The sequence below is a fragment of the Lissotriton vulgaris genome, chromosome 3_2, assembly GCF_964263255.1.
Source record: "Lissotriton vulgaris chromosome 3_2, aLisVul1.2, whole genome shotgun sequence".
NCBI classification, from domain to species: domain Eukaryota; kingdom Metazoa; phylum Chordata; class Amphibia; order Caudata; family Salamandridae; genus Lissotriton; species Lissotriton vulgaris.
Window position 1 is genome coordinate 12,246,402 of NC_141690.1, and position 20,622 is coordinate 12,267,023.

Here is a 20,622-nt window from a genome sequence, read left to right on the forward strand (position 1 = left end):
TCTCACTTTGTAAGCAGAGGTTATAGGAATGGGAACTTTAGTGTTTCCCCTGGGAGAAGCCATTGGGAACGTGGGTTGGAGCCATGGGAATGTGTGGAACAATTACAAAGTGATAACTTTTTTGCCATTTAACAGCTTTCACAATAGTTACATGTAAATAATTTTCGCACCTAACTTTAATGTTAAAAAAATAAAACTGTGAAATTGATTATTAAAAATGCCACCAACGCCAAATATTTTAGCTGGTTTAGGAGAAAGGATTTTATCTATAAAAATGTTTTTCATATGGGGAAAAAGAATAAAAAGTAAAGTTACATCAGTACTTTAACCCTAAATTTGATGATGGTATGCCATTTGAAGTTCCAACTGTTTGTGTTAGGCATTTTCATGAAAATCGATTTACATAGATTATATTATGTAGGGGCTAATATTGAGTTGGCGGGCAGAGGGTACTCCATTAGGATGATAGAGAACAATGTTCCCACCATCCTGAGGGACCTCCACCTGCCATATTTAGACGGGTCTGCCAGTCACACAGACAAATCTAAACATTGGCACAAACTGCTCTGACAGCGGTTCCTAACATTGTTCTAAAAGTTTGACGGACGGCTCCATCAAACATTTACAACGTTTTTTATTTTGTAGAAAGAAAAACTCCCAAAGCAGAAGTTTGCTTCTGAAAATTGAAACATTAATGATCCCCCACACCATCAGTGTTTTCTTCCAAGGTGACAGACAGTATAAAAAAAAGATCTTAACACCGTCCACTCTAAATCGGGTGGACAGTGTTTTGTGTGAACCTCCGATGGCCTATACTCATTCTGGTGGTCGGAGGGGTATGTCAGCAACATACTTTAAATAGGGCTGGCAGGTCTTGAGTTTGGCAAAGAGGGTGTTGCAACAGAGTACCCTTTCTTCCGCCACACTCTTAAACAGCGCCAGAGATGTAAAACTACGATTTACAACAGAATGGGAAAAGAGAGGAATCTGAGGTTGGATAGAGTATCTAGCAGAATGAGCATTAGCAAATGGAGGTAACTTGTTCTTCTGAAGGTACCTCTACCGGCAGATTCCACACCTTTAGAACACATACCAAAGCAGTTTCTCCGAAGGTGATTCAGATTAGAGTCCTGCACGACTGAATGAGTGAAATGCCCTTCCTGTCGGACCAGACTGTCAAGTACTGCTTCATAAATGTCTAAATGAATGCCCAAGTCAGCTATGAGTACTCTGATTTGAAGCAACACAACTGTGGCTGACCAACGTTTCACACTTAAATTTCAGTAGCGGATAGTCAGTAAGAGGCTGTGCACAAAAACATCCGGAGCTAGCCACAGAGAAGCTCCACTGTTGAGACAGATACCAAATCCTATAGGAAGGGATGGTGCACCAGAATTAGAAGTCCAGAGAAGTTGTAGTATTCAGAAAAAAAATCCTTTATTGTTTCAATTCTTTAAAAGGCCTCAGCCAACGAGTTTCGTTCCCGTAGGAACTTCATCAGGGCTAGATTGTTTTTTGGAGTCCCATGGAGCAGCCAATTAAATGCAAATCAAAAACCTCCACATTGTGGGTAGGTCAACTTCTTATAATAAGTAGAAGAGACGTGATAAGTAAGGTTTCAGAAGGCCAATTGACATCAAAAAGGCAGAGGTATTCGCAGTCCAGGCAGAAAAGGATAACAACAGTGGTAGTACGTCAAAATAAGTAAATCAAATGGGTCACAGTCGTCGACGTATCAGACAATGGACCATATAGTGGAAATACAACTGTTTACAGAGAGGTAATCACCTCTCAACAAGAACTGCAGCCTCAAAGTGCCCAGAGGTGTGGGTATATCAAAACTGGGGGTAAGAACTGCAATTAAGCAAAAAACGATGTGTATAGGGCATATATCCGCCTGGTCTCTAAAGAAACAGAAGTCATCAAACAGCATGTCCATAAGTGAGGCTTGAACAGCCCCTACTAAGCCAGTCATTCTCAGCCAGGCATGGCGCCGTAGGCCACTGATGAAGAAACCGCTGTCAGTAGTGAGTTGGTCATGTCAAGTCCACATATGATTCTGAACTTGGCTGCAACTGTCCCGTCTGCCATAGCTTGGGAGGGTATAGCCAGGGCCTCCTATGAGACAATGGACTGCACCTAGACAACAAAATATTACTGTGCATGGAAGTAACCGCCCAAAAGGCAAGCGGTGTTTAAGGCCCACAGTGCCAGGCTGGTGAAAGAAAACATTTTGTTGCCTAAAGTGTCCAGCCTCTGGATTCCGATCTGGTGGAGTGGTGGGGAATGTACAAGAGTTTACAGGGGAACTGGAGGCTTGGATCACCAAGCTCTCCAGGGTAGGGTATTGGTTGAAGAAATTAGAGTCCCCTGAGGTGGGATAATGGTAGCTGGCAATTATCCTGTTCATAAGAGCCCCTGTGCTGTGCTTGGACCAGGTCCTAAACCAGGACGTCCGTTAGGGCTTCATTAAATAGGAGAAGCGGTTCGGAGGGGGGTTACTCCCGGCTGAAGCACATCTGTCAAGATGTTAGTCTTGACTGCCACAGAGGGAAGGCTAAGGTCCAGGACCTCGGCCGCCCTTCTCACCACCATAGCAATAGAAGCTCACTCCTCTTTAGCCATGGTAGAGAGACCATGCCAGTATCTGGGGAGATGTCCAGTACACTGTTGTCTGCACATTCCTCACACCATTCCATGTTGAGGCCTAGATGTTGGTATTACTCAGGGTCCAGTGGCCTCTCCCAATCCTCCCGAAGACCTAGCCCATAGGAATAGGGCTCAGACTCTATTCTGGAGGTCAAGGCTCCTGTCAGCACCGGAGTGGGGCGAATCAGGGATGAGAATGGGACTGGCGCCATAGGGAGTGTCGACATCGGTACCAGTGTTGGGGAAGGTCAAGGTGGTATGACCAGTGCCGGTCAATATCTATCTGTGGATTCAAGGGTCTTGACTGGTGGCGGGGACGGACTCGCCTGCGTGGAACTAGTAGGGGCCAATCCCAAACACATGGCGCCGGAAGGCGCACCAGTGGGGACAGGCTTCCCAATTATGAGGTTAATGGCCTAGTAACATTCAGAGTTGGGCGGGGGTTGTCCGGCTCTTGGGAACGAAGCCATCCCAGGCTCAACTGTGGAGCCAGGTTTTGAATGACGATGCTCCCTTGTCTTGTCGAATAACTTAGACGGACAGGGTACTCTTTTTCTCCTTGTGGGACTTACCCGAATGACCTGACGGCTTCGACTACAATGAAGATCGATGGCTTAGCGACGGATCCCGGGACCTTCCTCTTGACCGGGATCGAGACCGTTGCATGTTGAGTGGCAAGGAGCTTCACACATCCTTCCTGTTCTGCGAACTGACTTCTAGGGATAGGGACTCCTTTCTAGAGCCCTAGTTATGTGCACCAGTGGTCAGTGTCTAGCATGGCTCTGCGCTTCTGGCATGGAAAGTTGTGTCAGAACTGACGTCAACGCGCAGGGGGGCGTTTAAGTAGACACCGTGACGTCATCCTGGTGACCACGGACGTGGAGTCGACTGATGCCATCTGCCGATGCGCAGGGGTACTGCTACGAAAAAATTCTTTGGATCCAGTCTGATGCCTGGGAGTAATTCTAAAGGTAAGGAATCTATAATTACAGTTTTTTTCAGGTAGGCGCCGCAGGGTTTGAAGCCAGCTTTCCTGGTGGACATCCCTGCCATAACAGGAGAAAGATCTCAAAACACTTTGAGAAAAAGTCGAAAAAGGCCAGTCAAAAAATGACTGGGGGTAGCGCAGTCTCGATCTGTGCTAACTGGCACAGAAAGAAAAGAAATGATGTCAGCATGCTGGGGTGGCAGCTACATAGGCACCGCGCATGCCACTTCCTGCGTGGATGATGCCCTCGACACCACATGGAGCTGACCAACAGCACCTGCTGGCGCACAGGAGTACTGCTCATGAAAAAAGTCTGGATCCAGCCTGATGCCTGAGGATAATTCTAAGGAACGGAATCTGTGGCTAGAAGTCTCTATCAGAAGTATGAGGTATTTCTCAAACACTTTACATTCTCAGAGCAGTACATTTTTGCAGTTATTCTGATTCTACACATTTTGCTTATTTTAAATAAGAGTGTGAATAAATAATAAGCACAAAGTCACTAATAGCTTTGGAACATACTATCTGCAAGTCCATCCTACAACACTGAAACCTGCTACAGCTTTGGAGCTCTGAATATTTTTTTACGGAACTCCATCTTTGTGAGTAACTATGTAAATGAAATGATAGGGAATCAGAGCAAACAAGACCTGCAGAAGCCAAACAAAATGCTAACCATTACAGAATCTTCCACCAAGAGGAGCCACCTTTACAGGCTATATATGCATTCAAGTGTCTGAAACATTAGTTGCCAACCCAGTTGAAAAATTAAGGGTTCCACCAATTAGAAGCCCTTACATTAGAAAAATCAAAATAAAATCATGCTAGGATATTTCAGGAATCAAAGCCGTTCTTGTTATGACTGGCTCATGAAAGCAAGAGGTAGTTTCTGATGTCACATATTCGACTCAGCACACTGAATATAAAGTAATCCATGCATGGTCCACTGCCTGTCCAAAAACAATCGATGAAATACAGTCAGTGAAGGTAAACCACTAATACAAAAGTTCACATACAGCAAACGTGACAGAACAAAAATTGTTCATTTACAGTAAAGAGACTGCGTTTTGCTAGATCATTTCTACTATTTTCACTCAATCACACTTTGAGGCGTTTGGGAGAATATCCATAAAAAACTGGAGCTGTTCATTGAATTAAAAAAAAAACAGGCCTACATTGAGATATATATATATATATATACATATTTTTTTTTCATTTTCATTGATATATAGCGCATATTCTTTTCTTAAAATTACAGCGTGATGGAAATAAAACTTTTTGCGAGTAAGTGTATTATATCTTAAAAGGATGAAAAAGATGAATGTACAATTCATTACCTTCACTAGAATGTAGCTGTGCAAAATCATCAAGTTTGTCGCCATCTCCGAGGGGATTTTAATTTTCTGTGTTCTCAGTTCTGTATACATACTGAATAGTACATCATGAGCATTCCGATAATTTCCTAAAATGGCAATGAACAGAAATTCAGAAGTTCAACTTGCATGTTACTGCACTCCATTTGTACACTGTAGTCAGTACACAGTTATCATACTCTGGTCAACTCACACTTGAATGGATCTATTCTAAGTGCTTATCTATAGTACAGTAGGAGGTTGGAAAGTTGACTATGTTGACCGTGTTGTGACCTGACCACCTATGATGGCAAAGAAGAAGATTCTTGTGCAAGGGCATCAAGCCTCCAATAAGTATTCTGCTGTTCATAAGGGTGTACTGAAAACAGTAGAAAGTGCTCTGATGGCACAAAATACGAGTAGTAGAACCACAAACTGCTGCTAGAATTCCGTGAAGACGTTCCAGGGTCCTGGTGATACATAAGGTGTGAATTCTGCCACCTGGCTCCACCCACTCCAATTTGCAACGCAAAATATGCATGTTTTGCAACAGCAATTGATGTGGTACACCACTGAGAGGCTAACAAGCGGTCAAAGCTGATTCGGAAATCAGATGTTTTTAGTGATGGACAGCTTTTGCTCTGTCTAACATAGTTGTTGCAGCAGGCAGAGTTCCTGAGAAACACAGCATGCTCGCTAGGATGCCATTTGCAGATTGTCTATTTTAGTTTTTTAAATATGCACTCTGTAAGTGCGGTCACGTCACAGTCAATGAGATGAAAAATTACATTCATCACAAGATCGTGGGCTCTAATATGCAGTGTTTTCTTGCTGATTAATATTTTCATGTCTTATAAGACAAGGGGACCCAAATATGATTGGTCGGGACCTAAGGTAATTGCTAGTTTTGGACACCGTTGTCCCCAAACAAGGGCAATGGACAAGACAAAGGATGAATATTGACGCAAAGCCAGTCATATATTTAAAGCTGTCCAGCCGGACAGGGATATTTTTAATATTCAAAAATTGGAACAAAAACAATAAAGTGGGACACAAGCCTGTGCTATCAGAATGTGCAACATACACGCAAGCTAATCTGCATGAGCCTTTTTTGTTTCTTGAGTCTGTATTTTGTTTGTGTTTCATATGTCTAGTAGGATAAAGGCTTGTGTCCCACTTTGTTTTTGTTCGAATTTGTTAATATTAAAAATATCCCTGTCCAGCTGGACAGCTTTAAATATAGGACTGACTGAGTCTATATTCATCCTTTGTCTTGTCCATTGCTCTTGTCTAGGGACCACTGTGTCTAATATTTTAACAGCAATTAGTAAAGTAAAACTACAACACCAATAATACTGCTCTCCCTGAGAAGAACTAGAAACAAAAAGGAAAGGCTAGCTGTCCATATTTCGAGGCTGCTCCACAACACTATACGCCACTCTATGCCCCTCCACTAAACAACACTCTACACCACTCTACTTCAATCTGTGCCACTCCACTCTACAACACTCCACTCGTACAACTCTTCAATCTGTGACACTTTAGCACTCTACTCTACAACTCCCCGCTCTATGCTACTCCACGCCACTTTAGTCTACTTTACACCGCTCCTCTCTACAAGACTCCACTATACGACCCTACTCCATTGTACGCCACTCCACTGTACGTCACTACTACATGGTGCACATGTATCAAAATAGACAACAGCGATTCCTTAATTGTGATTTTTAAGGAATTGCAATTAAAGAATCGCTATTGCCTATGCATGTGGGAATCGCAAAACAATTTGCGATTCCTACAAATTCCTTAATTGCGACCTGCAAATTGCGAGTTGCAATTAAGGAATTGATTCCAATTCATTCCTATGGGCTTAGAGGCCCATAGGAATCAATGGGAATTGCATGCGCAATTTGCGAGTACCCAACAGGTACTTGCAAATTGCGCATGCAATTTCAAGGGTGCAGGGGTGCCAAAAGGACACCCTGTTGCACCCCTGAAATTATAATTTATCCACATGTTGTGAACACACATGCCCAAAGGGCATGTCTGTGTGTGTAACATGAGACTTTGAAAAATGCATTTTAGTGCATTTTTCAAAGAAATCGCAAATTACCTTTAATTTTAGATTGACAGTAATTTGCAATTCAAATTTGCGAAATAGCAATAAAAATTGTTTAATGCATTGCATTTAAGGAATCGCAATTTCCGAGTTGTAAAATTACAAGGGGTTGCTTTTACTCATTTCAGGTTGGCTTGAGTTGGTATTTCACTAATTCAAAGCTGTAATATTGTGCCTGGAGTGGTAAATGGCTTTTGTAATTTTACAGCTCGGCAAGGACAGCACTGTACTAGTCCTATGCTTAAAGACTTTGCTGTATAAATTGCAAAATACTTTGTCATTTTCTATCTCGGCGTGGATAGCACTGTGCTAATCCTATGCTTAAAAACTTTGATAGAAAAACAGACATTTGAGGTGAGCAGATCTAGAGTGTCACTGGTGTTGAGAGTGCTCTAACAGGGGCTGCTTTCCACCTAAACTTGAGAACTACCCAGAGTTCTCTCCTTCTTTTTTGCATAATTTATGTGTCACTCTATGCCTGAAAGGGTTTTGTTTTGATATATATATATATATATATGCGCTGAATGTGATCAAGGGCTCGTGAAGCCCGAAACGTGTTGTTGCAGGCTTTGGAAAGAACGTTAATAAAAATATACTTTGCCCGAGTTGCTGTGGTGGTCTGAATTCCTGCTTCGCCGTGAATCGGAAGTGGTCAGAATTGTTTGGTTCATATATATATATATATATATGTGTATATATTAAACACACGGACCTGACTTCATGCAATTACTGCAGCAAACATGCAGGAACGGACCACCACGCAGGAAAGTGTTTCTTCAGTGCTTTATTTCTCCAAACTGCAACATGACGCGTTTCGACCGAGTTTCCCCAGTCTTGATCACATGACATGTCGAGACCAATCGTGACTTAAATACAATTGCACAGATATAATTCCCACAGGGTAATCGTTTTTTATACATTTGTCTAATTGTCACCATATAGGACACTTCTCATTTACATCACATTGTATGCTTATAAAACGTATCAGAAATATAGGGCAAGTGCCCAATTGCTCTTTGGCATCAGAAGTTTGCCAACGCAAAACCATTAAAAATCTAATTCGTCTGTCGAAATAATAAAGTGCATAGTGCAAAATTCTAAGTCTTGATACCGGACTAAAGTGCATACTAAACCTAAAGTGTAAATAAATGCAAATTACCTATTAAGATCATATCCAACTTGCCAATAGAAAAATATAATTAATAGAATAGGTGATGCAGACGCTTAAAAAATACATCACATAAAGTACTTATACACAATCGTGTTTAAGTGCCCAACAACAATATATCATGTTGTAATAAATAGATCACGCAAATGTCCATATGTGCAACTCATTTTCAGCATAGAAAGTGCAAATCGGATATACTTAAATATGTGCAAAAAACGCTGTGTCAGAGATCAGATCATATATACAATAAATATCTACAAAGTTGAACCATAATATACACATATATATATTTGATTATTTAATCAATGGTGTAGGACCAACCACTACCGGATCCCAATACCCCACAGACACCAAATAAAAACCAGTAAAACTAGGTATCTAGTAAAACCAGTTAAAACTCGATAAAAGTAAGGCTAAAATCCTAATAAATAATCGGTTCCACAAAAAAATATATATGTAAAAAGGTGAATTCATTATTACAGTAGCAGCAATGGTTCTCAAATATAAACATTACAGAAAATTATACAGATCTTCCCCAGTGTTCAGGCCATTTGGCATCTTAGTATCTAACCGTAAAATGTATTGACTCTCTAATTGACGCTGTTTCTTCTCTCCATTTCCTTCCCTTATTGATCTAGGGACTGCATTGATTACAAAATAGCTGAGTCATTTAGGTTGTTATGGTGCACTAATTTAAAATGACACACAACCGGATACGTAGAATCCGAATTGACAATCGCGCGTAAGTGCTGCAAAATACGGTTAAATACCTGAAGCTTAGTGCTTCCTATGTATTGTAGATGACCAGTGCATTCCAAAACATAGATGGCATTGGCAGTTTTGCATGTATGTAGGCCCTTGATTTTGTGAGGGGTAGGCGAAAAAGCATCTAACAATTCTTGTTTATTTACCCCAAACTTGCATGCCCTGAAGGAACTGCACTTATAAAACCCTGTTCTATTTGATAACCAATGTCCGGTTTCACATACTTCTGGACTGGTTCTTACTAGAGCATCCCTCATCGAGGGTGCCTTTATAAAAGTAATAGCTGGCAGAGCATACAATTCTGGGGCAAGAGTTATGTTAGATTTTAAAATAGACCAATTCTTGTTTATGATCTTTCTGACCTGCTCCTCCTGACAACTGAAAGTAGTAATCAGCCTGACCACTGGTTTTTTACTTTCCAGGGTTTGTGATCTCTCTACTGATGCCAACTCGTCACTGTATGACCTCAATGATACATTGTCTTGATCATGGATTTTCGAAACAGCAGTCTGTAAGTCGCTCATTCTATAACCCCGGGCCATAAACCTCTGTACTGAATCAGCTAAACAGACTGACAGGTCACTCTCATTGCTGCAAATCCTCTTAATTCTTAAAAACTCCCCATAGGGGATGCTTTTAATAAGGTGTCCGGGATGGGTATTGCTAGCATGTAATATAGAATTGCCAGCCGTGGCCTTTCTATGTAACTTTGTATTGATAATATCGTGTTCCACATAGATCTCTACATCCAAAAATTCAACTATTTCATTGCTTAAGGTTGCTATGAATTCCAGGTTCAAATTTTTCTTATTGATTTCTTCAACAAAACTTTGAGCTGACTCTTTCGATCCCTGCCACACCACACAAACGTCATCAATAAAACGCCACCACTTGATGACATTGTTGTAAAATGGGTCTCCGTGCGTGTGTGTGCTCGAGGACATGCTTCTCCAACCAACCAACGTGTAAACACGCGTAGCTGGGGGAGAAGCATGCCCCCATAGCCACACCCCTCAGTTGCTGGTGCACTTCTTTGTTGAATAAAAACACATTTCTATCATTTTTAACAACATCTTATTGTGCTGATAATAACACACACTTCTACTTGAAAGAAACTGACGTATTGCTTTTAACCATCATAGTGATTCATACTCGTATACAGTGAGCATATGTCCATTACTATAAAATAGTAATCCTTGTTCCAGGTGACTTTTCTCAGCTTCTCCAGAAAGTGGCCAGTATCTCTGGTGTAGGAGGAAAGGCCTTCTACATGTTCATGGATGAAGAAGTCTACATACTTAGACATTGATTCTAATAGCCCCCGTTGTGCTGAAATTATTGGTCGGCCAGGGACAGGAATTACTTGTTTATGCACTTTTGGAATAAAGTACAAAGTTGGGATGATAGAATGGTCTGTTTTAGGGAAATTGTATTCATCTTTACTTATTAGACCTTCTCACTTCCATTGTGCTAGCTCTTTGAACACATATTCTTTTACCACTTTTAATTCATTAAATTAAGCTTTTCTGTAGCACATGGGGTTATTCAAATGTCTCGTAGCCTCCTCCAAATAAGCATCACGAGGCCAAAGCACTATATTGCCCCACTTGTCCGCTTTATTCACTATGATGTTTTTGTTGTCATTGAACTTTCGCATAAGTTGGGAATATTGCTGTTCAACATGATTTCTGTGTTTATTTTTTTGAACCCAAGATCTGTTGAGCACCTTTAAATTCTCAATAACACAATCTCCAAATATATCAATGGCATCCCTCGGCATCATAGGGATAAACGTTGATGGAGGGCGGAAAGGAGTTTGTACTGCACTGGCGCTAGCAATGCCCATATGTTGAAGTTCATCCTGCGTGTTTAAATTAGATTCATCAGAGAACCGGCACTCACCCTTATAAAAATGTTTGTACAAACAAATTGCATTCTCCAATTGAGCTGAATGCTTGTTGACAAGTAGTGATAATTGTTATTGTCACCCCGCTGGTGTTGTTGTGTGGGTTGATGTAGTTTTTTTTTTTCCAGAGGCTTGTGCACTCATGAGCCTCTTTTGAAGGGCCGTCGTGCTTGTTTTTATGTTGCGTGCGGCCTGCAGGTGTACAGGGAGTGGACACTCAGCCTCTCACACAGGTAATAATTTATAAAGCACCTCAGAGAGCCAATATTACTCTAACTGCAAGGATGCAGCCCAAAGAGCGGGTCTTAGCAATGACAAAAGCTAATACCGCTTTGTTCCTTCCTGCTACAAGAATGTATGCTCGGGCCGGCATGTGTTTCGCTCCAAAGCCTGTGCGGTGCCAGATCCCCACTGCGTTACCTCTGACTACGATTTCCAGTGGACTGCCTCCTCCTGCAGAGCAGCGGAGCTTCAGTGGGTCCAGGCTTACTTCTGTGGCACACCCTAGGACTTGTAGTTTTTGCTTGCACATCTAGTGTATGCATTTCAAGCGTGCTTGGGGATGTGTCTAATTACCCCTGGTTGAGTGATGGAATTTCTGAGCTAATTAATTCTTGTAGACCAAGCTACAGGCTCAATATTGTAAGAAATATTTTCATTTGTGAAATGTGATCAACTTTCTCATATAAGAACTCTTGTGTCAAGAGCTCATATAAGAACACTGGGGCTATAACTGCTTGAAGCATCTTAGGTTTTGGTAGGCTGTGATGCCGAAGGAAGTGCCCAGCATAGAGGTCTTTCTTCCAGGGACAGGATGCAGACAGGCCAAGCAGGAACTTGGAAAACAGTACAGACGAAGTTTGGAGCCCAAACTGAGTCATAGGATTCCAGTACATAACCTTTTTCCTTATGCTTTCCATTGCTCATAAGTAGAAAAACATAAAATCCAGCTAAGGTTTGTGGTGTAAGTCAGAGAAGCCCTACTAACCATGACGGCTTGGACAACGCAACTCAGATTTGGCAGATCTGATTCAGGAATGAAGATGGGGAACTCGGGCTTTCAAATGAGTGATCTTGCCACTTTACTAATTGTTTTAATCCACGTACAACTGAAAGCATGCTCAAGTAAGTGGGCAGAGAACTGTCCTAGAAATCCAAGGCTGTTCCAATCACATCTTCATCGTTGGTCTTTGACAAGCATGATACCTCATAAGTACTTGGTTCCTCTCACCTATCATTCATGCTACCTCATTAAGTACTTGGTTCCTCTCACCTGTCACTGAACTTTGATGACCTTTGAGATAGTTAATGGTGTCTCAGAGAAATCAACCCTAATTTTTTTAATGCACCAACAAATGAAAAAATGGAGGCGCCTTGGATCAATTCTGTCACATGTAGGTCTTATGCAGGTCAGTTAAGTTGGACACTAAGGTCAGTTTCTGCATGTGGCAACCATGAAATTGTTTTAAATAGAAAAAGGATGGTCAAACTTTGAAATGTAAACATATTTTGTTGCTGCTGAACAAGGGAGAAGTCTTTTTGCAAAATGTTAAACAAAAAGGTAGTTGAGGAAAGTAGTCGCTGGGTCATGAATATTACAACCATGAACACTTGTAATTAGAAGGAGTAAACTAATATCCATAACAGCAGTCAGGGGAAAAATTGAACTAAATGCCGTGAGCATAGAAGGTTAAACAGGACACACTGAAAAGCACAGTGCTTAGTCTTAGCTTCTTTCACTTTAATGTTATGTTATGTTATGTTAATGACTCTTTTATCGCGTATGACTCACCCAGGGGCATCTCAGCGCTCACCAGGGGAGGGGATCCTGTGGTCAGAAAGTTTTCAGAACAACCAGGTTTTTAATTGTTTCCTAAAGGTCAGGTAGGTGGTGGATTTTCGCAGCATCACTAGGAGGGAGTTCCAGTATTTAGGTGCTACAAATGAGAATGCTCTACCGCTTGTGCGGGTTAGCCGTATCCGGGGAATGTTCAGGAGGGCAAGAGCATTTGATCTTAGGTTACACTCACGTGCGTGCTTAAAACGTTTGTCCCTAAGATAAGCTGGACCCTCACCTCTTAGAGCCTTGAAGGACAGGCAGCAGATCTTGAACATGGCGCGTTTTTGAATTGGCAGCCAATGCAGTTGTCTGAGCAGGGGGAGGGAGGGAGTTCCAGGGGGGCAGTTCAAGACCATTCTGGCCGCGGTGTTCTGTATTACTTGCAGCTTTGATAGGGTAGTGACTCCTATCTCTGCCAGGAGAGTGTTGCCATAATCCAGCCTGCTTCCGATCATTGCCTGCACTACGGTTCTGCGATGCTCCAGAGGTAGATAGGGAATAATTCTGCGTAGTAGGCGTAGGTTATAATAACATGATCCTGCGATGTTTTTCACATTTTCCTTCATATCCAGTTTGACATCCAGTAGGATTCCCAGGCTTTTTACTGAGGTAGAAGGTGTTGGTGCTGAGCCCAGTTGGATGGGCCACCAATCCGAGGTCCAGAGGACTGCGGACTTCCCTAATAGCATTAGGTCTGTTTTTCCCGGGTTAAGTTGTAGGCATTGCTCCCTCATCCAGTTTGCGATCTCCAGCATACCACCCGTAAACCGTTGTTTCTCTTCAGTGATGTTTTTACCGATTGGGAATAGTAGCTGCGTATCGTCGGCGTAAGAGATAATCTTGAAGCCAAAGGATTGAATCAACTTGGCCAGGAGAGCTAGATAAACATTAAACAGGGTGGGGCTAAGACATGAGCCCTGTGGTACCCCCTTATCCTGTAGGAACTTCTTTTTGGAGACAAATGGGCAGAGCATGATAGTTTGCCATCTGTCCTTTAGGAAGTTTCTCAGCCACTGAAGGGTAGTGCCACCGATACCACACTCACTTAGCGATCTAAAAGGATCAAGATAGAAGAGCCCTCGTCATCGAGGGTACGTCTTAGTGAGTCAGTGACCGCCAGCGTAGCTGTTTCTGTGCTGAATCCCCGTCGGAAACCTGATTGGGACGGGTCAAGCATGTTGTTTGCTTCCAGATATTGGCTAAGTTGAGTGTTTATATTTGCTTCCAGTAATTTCCCCAGTAAAGGTAGCAGAGATATTGGCCTATAGTTACTTAGTTCCAATGGGTCTGCGGATGGTTTCTTCAAAATCGTCCGTACGACGGCTTCTTTCCAAGCCCTCGGGATGAGACCAGTCTCAATTGAAGCATTAAAGATACGTTGAATCATTGGGGCACATAATGGAGAGACAAGGGCCATCGTACTGGGTGGACATAGATCCTGTGGGGACCCGGATTTGGCTGCTGATAACAGTTTGCTTGTCTCTGCCAGTCAGACATGATTGAATTGATTGAGCATAGCACAATTCGTTGTGGGGGGGGTTTCCGATTCATTGTTTGATTGGATCTTATTTATGTCCGCGACTGGGAAGTTTGCGTAGATTTTAGCGATTTTATCATGAAAAAAGTATGCAATAGAGTCACATAGTTCCTGGGATTCTGATGGTAATTGTTTGAATACTGGGGGAGAGGTGAAATCTCTAACAATATCAAACAGGGCTTTGGTCGAATTTTTTGACTTTTCTATTTGGGTTTGAATATAGGAGCACCGACACCTAACAACATTGTAGGTATTTACTGGACCTACCACAAAGAGGCAGTAATTTCGTTACATTAGGAAAAGTTGGAGCAATAAATATCATTATCAAAATATGTTTGATGGTGTATCATCACCTGCTAGGTATCACTACTTGATTGGCTCCGGATTATTTCTTGGATATATTATGTGTGTTTCTGGTCTCTGCTTTGCTCTTCGCACCTGCACTCAATCATCTTTACTGCTTCTAGTTTTTATACAGACTATGATAAACATTGAAAACAGATTACTGCAACCTTGCTTGTTAAATCTTGCTTCTTATCGCCTTTGTGTAATAATTTACAATGTCGTAGACTGTATTGCTCTTTTTCATTTAATCGAATAATTACTCTTGACTCCGAAGCTGTGGTTTTTCACGTATTTAGTTTTGATGAATATACAAAATATACAGAGTCAGACATGCAGTAGAGATCTGGGACCTCCTCGACACACTTTCAGCAGACGTCGCCTTCTTTACGGAAACATGGAACAGCTCCACCTCCGCCCGACATTGCTACCGCCATCCCAGATGGGTACAAGATCCAGAGGAAGGACCGCCTCACCACCCAGGAGGAGAACTTGTCATCGCACACAAGAACTTCCTCCTACTCACCACCTCCAGAACGAACGACTCCACGTCCCTCACGGAAAACCTCCATTTCCAGATCCAGACCCAGAATGTCCCTACGCTGCACCCTCACCTAGAGACCTCCCGGACCACAAACCGCGCTCACCACAACCTTCATTGACCTCACTGCGCCCCACACCATCACCCCCATGGACTACATACTGCTCAGAGACCTTAATTTCCACCTCGACAACCTCAGCGATCCCAATTCCACCGCCCTCCTGGACATCGGACTGAAACAGCTTGTAACCACCCCTACCTACAAGGCAGGACACACCCACTACCCTTTTTTCACAGGAGGTAACAACATCGCCTTCAGCCACACCACGCAACACCCCTGGACAAACCACCACTGCATACACTTCTCTTTCATCAAAGCTACAGCTCCTAAACCTACACCATGCCCTCCGCAAAGAAACTGGCGCAAGGTCACCGAAGAGCACCTCCACACCACCCTCCAACCTCAACCAACGTCAACTCTGCAGCTAACAAACTGCGCAGACAAGCTCGTCCCCCTCCGCAACCCCGACAGAAGGTTCCCCATGAAATCCACCAGGTTCACCACAGACCTCAGAGAATCCAGACACACATGCAGATGTCTCAAGAAATTATAGAGAAACAACAAAACCTTGGTAGGACAGACCACCTACAAGAACGCCATGACAGAATACCACCAACACATCAGATCCACCAAAGGGACTTTCATCGAGAACAAAATCCTCACCAAATCCAGCAACTCGAAGGAACTCTTCAGCATCATTCAGGAATTTACCAAAACCCCAAGCGTAGCCTCGGACGTCACACCCTCCCAGGAACTCTACAGCAAACTATGCTCCTATTTCCATCTGAAAATCAAGTCCCTCTACGACAACTTCAACTAACAGATACCAGACACCGAAACCACTACCTCCTACAGAAACGCCAGCCAGCCTACCATCTACACCCAGACCCCGCTCACCACCGAATCCACCACCACGACCATGGCGAGAATTCACACAAGAGCCTCCACCGACCCTTGCCCACCGCACATTTTCCACGGAGCCGCTGCTGCCATAGCACCCGAGCTACGATGCACCATCAACGCCACCTTCGAATCCGGCACATTCCCCGACAATTGGAAACTCGCAGAAGTCAAGCCCCTTCTCAAGAAGCCCTCTGCAGACCCGCCAGACCTCAAAAACTACCGACCCATCTCTCTCCTCCCCTTTGCGGCAAAAGTCACAGAGGAGATCGTCAACATCCAGCTAACAAACTTCATTGAAGACAACTCCATTCTCAACCTTTGCCAATCCAGATTCCGCAGAAACCACAGCACCGAGACCGCCCTCCTCGCTGCCACAGACGACATCAGCACTCTCCTCGACCAGGGCCACACCCCGGCCATCATCCTACTAGACCTCTTTGCAGCCTTTGACACGTCTCCAACCACACTCTCACTGCCAGACTCCACGACGCCAGCATACATGGAACCGCCCTCAACTGGATCTGCTCCTTCGTCACTGGCCGAACCCAAAGAATCTGACTCCCGCCCTTCCTCTCCAAACCCACAGAGATCAACTGCGGAGTACCCCAAGGATCATCGCCTAGCCCCACGCTGTTCAACATCTACATAGCCCCCCTCGCCGCCATCATCAGACATCATGGACTCAGCATAGTATCCTACGCCGATGACACCCAGCTCATCCACTCCCTCACAAAGGATCCCCGCACCACCAGACTGAGCTTCCAGGAAGGAATGAAAGAGGTTGCATCCTGGATGATGAACAGCTGTCTGAAGCTCAACTCGGAGAAGACAGCTTGGGACAGCACCTGGTGGCCCACTGCCCTCAGCAACCCCACCACTCCAGCGGACCACGTCCAAAACCTCGGCATCATACTCGACTCCTCCCTCACAATGACCCGACAGATCGACAGACTCGCCTCCACTTGCTTCAACACCCTCTGCATTCTACGCAAAACCTTCAAATGGATCCCACCCGAATCCAGAAAGACCGTCACGCATGCACTCATAACAAGCAGATTGGACTACGGAAACGCCCTCTATGCCGGAATCAACAATTTCCTGCTTGGCAAACTCCAGACCATCCAGAACACAGCGGCCAGACTCGTCCATGGCATACTACGATATGAACGCATCACCCAGCACCTGCAAGTCCTCCACTGGCTCCCCATCTAGAAGAGAGTAACCTTCAAGCTACTCACTCATGCCTACAAATCCCTCCACAACACCGAACCCCAATACCTCAACAAAAGAGTTTTCTTTCACGTACCCAAGAGAGACCTCCCGCCGCCGACCTCACCCTGACCGAAACCACACGCATACGCAGAGCCAGAACAGGTTGAAGAGCCTTCTCCTACATCGCGGCAAAGAGCTGGAACGAGCTCCTGATCAACATCAGTCACTCCCCCACTCTGTACACCTTCAAGAAGAACCTCAAGACCTGGCTCTTCAGCTGACTCGGAGCTGCACGCCCGCCCCCCAGAGCCTTGAGATCTTACGGTGAGCAGCACGCTTCACAAATCCCTGATTGACTGATTGATTAAGAATACATCAGTATTTCTAAAATAGGATACTATGTTTGGCTATGTCAATGAAAGAAAGGATTGCTGACGTACCTGCCGATTGATCCTCCCTGGCAATTATGATGGCTGTGCGAGCAGCTTCTCTATATTGCTTTAATGCCATATATAAACGAAAGAGGTACTTGGCGTCCTTGAAGGAAACAATAATGAAATGAACTCACATTTATTCTTGTACTAGTAAAATCACAAATAAGAAAGTTAAATCGGGTATTTGAAGTCTAACAAAATGAACAGCAAATGCTTTAAACTTCATTATGATACAGCTTTAGGAAGTCTAGTCAAAAGAAATCAACATGTGAGATGTTTAATAAAGGATACACTACATTATAGGCATGGAGTGGGAAAATCCTATTTTTATAGAACGCTTCTAGGCACTCTTAGGTTTGTCAGATGAAAGCATAGAAGCAAAGCAAAATAAAAAAATTTCCCAGTCACAATCCTTCAGTTTGAAGGGTTGTGCTCTACAAGTCTATCACTAATCAGAGAGGGGGTTTGCCAATTAATATAAAAGAGTCCTACTACTTAGTAATCAACGTGATGTTAGAAATTGTACATTTTCCTTTTAAGCAGAGGGGATAGTTATTTTCAGGGGACTTGAGTGAAAGCTCTTCCATATTTTATTCCAGTACAGTCCTGTGTAGAAGAACTACAATCAAGCGTTGCTACAACTAACGGAATACAAGATTTTCATGACACTCCGGTTTTACTGCTATAGTTGTACTCGAAGTATAGAAATAAAAGCTTCCTTGGATCCTTGTACATAACCTGAGAAAGAAAAAAACGGTGGGGTCCAAGAGCCTAGTGAAAAAATGAAGCACAAGTTACAAACCTGCTGTAACGAGTAGTATCCCTGCGCGTCGGTAGGCGTCGTCTGCGGCTCCGCGTCCGTCGTCGGCTTCGTTGGCGCCGGGATGCCGTTGCCGAAGTACTTAGATGCCGCCCTCGCGTGCTGACGTCAGTTCTTATACACAGCTTTTTCGCACCAGGAAGGCAGAGCCATGATAAAAACCGACACTGGTGGCATAAAACTAGGTCCCTCAAAGGGATGTACCTTAACCCTGGATATCGGTTCGCAGAACTGGGAGGATGGGTGGGGCGGTAAGGAATCTAACACTAACTACTGTTTCTTACAGATATATCGTTACAGAAGGTAAGCAACTTGTGCATCTGAAAGAAACAGGTTAGTGTTAGATTCCTTACCTTAGAATAGATACCTCAGCAAAACCAACCCCGGCGGTGGGTCTGCGAACCAATGATCACACCAGAAAGTCCTGGAGAACAGAACGGCCGAAAAAGCCATCTCTCCGGACTTGGCTGTCCAGGCAGTAGTGTCTAGCAAACGTGTGCAGCGAGGCCCACGTAGCTGCCTGACAGATGTCCTGCAAGGGGACTCCCCGACCCAGGGCAGTAGGAGCCGCCGTGGCCCGAGTGGAATAGGCACGCAGGCCCACAGGAGGCTCCTTTTTAGCCAGTGAATAACAAGCCTTGATACACAAAACGATCCATCGACCCATCGAGAAACGGTCCATTTGGCATCACCTGTCCCTTCTTAGCGCCCCCGTAACCAACAAAGAGCTGGTCGTCCACCTGGAACTGGCGTGTGCAGTCCAGATAGAATGAGAGCGCACGTTTGGATCCAGACGGTGGAGCCTCTCTCCCTCTTTCGAGGGATGCAGAGGCTGAAAGAAGGTGGGCATGGTGATGGACTGCCGATGTGGAAGGCTGTGACTACTTTGGGCAGGAAAGGGGGACGCATTCTCAAGACAACTTTGTCCGGATGGACAGAGAGGAAAGGAGGTTGAGAAGATAGAGCCTGGAGCTCACTCACTCTCCTGGCAGAGGTGATGATAACCGGAAATGCAGTCTTAAGAGTTAGAAGACGAAGAGGGCAATTGCGAAGTGTCTCGAAAGGAGCGCACATTATATAAGTCAGAACAAGGTTCAAGTTCCACTGAGGCATCACGAAAGAACAGGAGGAAACATGTGAGTGATGCCCTTCAAGAATCTATTTACCACAGGGGACTTGAAAAGAGAAGGCTGATCAGGAAGCCTTAAGAAGGCTGAGATGGCAGAGAGGTAGCCTTTGATAGTGCCCAGAGCAGATCCCTGCTGGGCAAGAGAAAGAAGAAAGAGGAGAACCTCTGAAAGGGGGGGCAGAAAGGGGATCCACAGCCTTTGCTGTGCACCATGCCACAAATTTGTTCCACCTGCAGGCGTATACCGATTTTGTGGAGGGACGCCTGGCTGCCAAAATCAAATCACAAACTTCAGGAGGCAAGTCAAATGGCCTCAACTGCCGCCGCTCAATCTCCACACATGTAGGATGAGACTGGACAGGTTCTGGTGGAGGACCGTCCCCAGCTTCTGCGACAGAAGGTCCTCCTGAAGAGGCAGACGAATCGGGGGATCGACTGACATGCTGAGGAGCTCGGGATACCAGTATCTTCGTGCCCAGTCCGGAGCCACAAGGATGACTTGGGTCCCGTCGCGCCTGATCGTCTTCAGCACTCTGGGCAGAAGTGGTATAGGTGGAAAGGCGTACAGCAGACTGCAGATCCACTCGCGACGAAAAACGTCTCGGAGCGAGTGCCTCCTTGGAAATTCCAACGCGCAGTACTGATGACATTGCGAGTTCTCTTCGGTGGCGAATAGATCTAACCAAGGCTCTCCGCACTGCTGAAAGAGACCTTGCGCCACGTCCGAAATTAGACGCCATTCGTGATCCATCATGCACCGGCGGCTGAGTTCGTCCACCCTGGCGTTCAGGGAACGACTAGAGTGACGCCCTGGTGTTCCAGCCACTGCCAGAGGCGCAGAGCCTCCTGGCAAAGG

General features: G+C 44.4%; 1 protein-coding gene across 1 annotated transcript in view; it reads right to left on the reverse strand.

Moving 5' to 3' along the window:
• Positions 1-20,622, reverse strand: part of WDR19 (WD repeat domain 19) — a 637,672-nt gene that overhangs the window by 129,057 nt on the left and 487,993 nt on the right. The window contains exons 30-31 of the mRNA XM_086963976.1: positions 17,824-17,920; positions 4,975-5,099 (exon numbers count right to left, since the gene is read on the reverse strand). Of these exons, the coding sequence (XP_086820102.1) occupies positions 4,975-5,099; positions 17,824-17,920 (222 nt within the window). The remainder of the gene's footprint in view (positions 1-4,974; positions 5,100-17,823; positions 17,921-20,622) is intronic.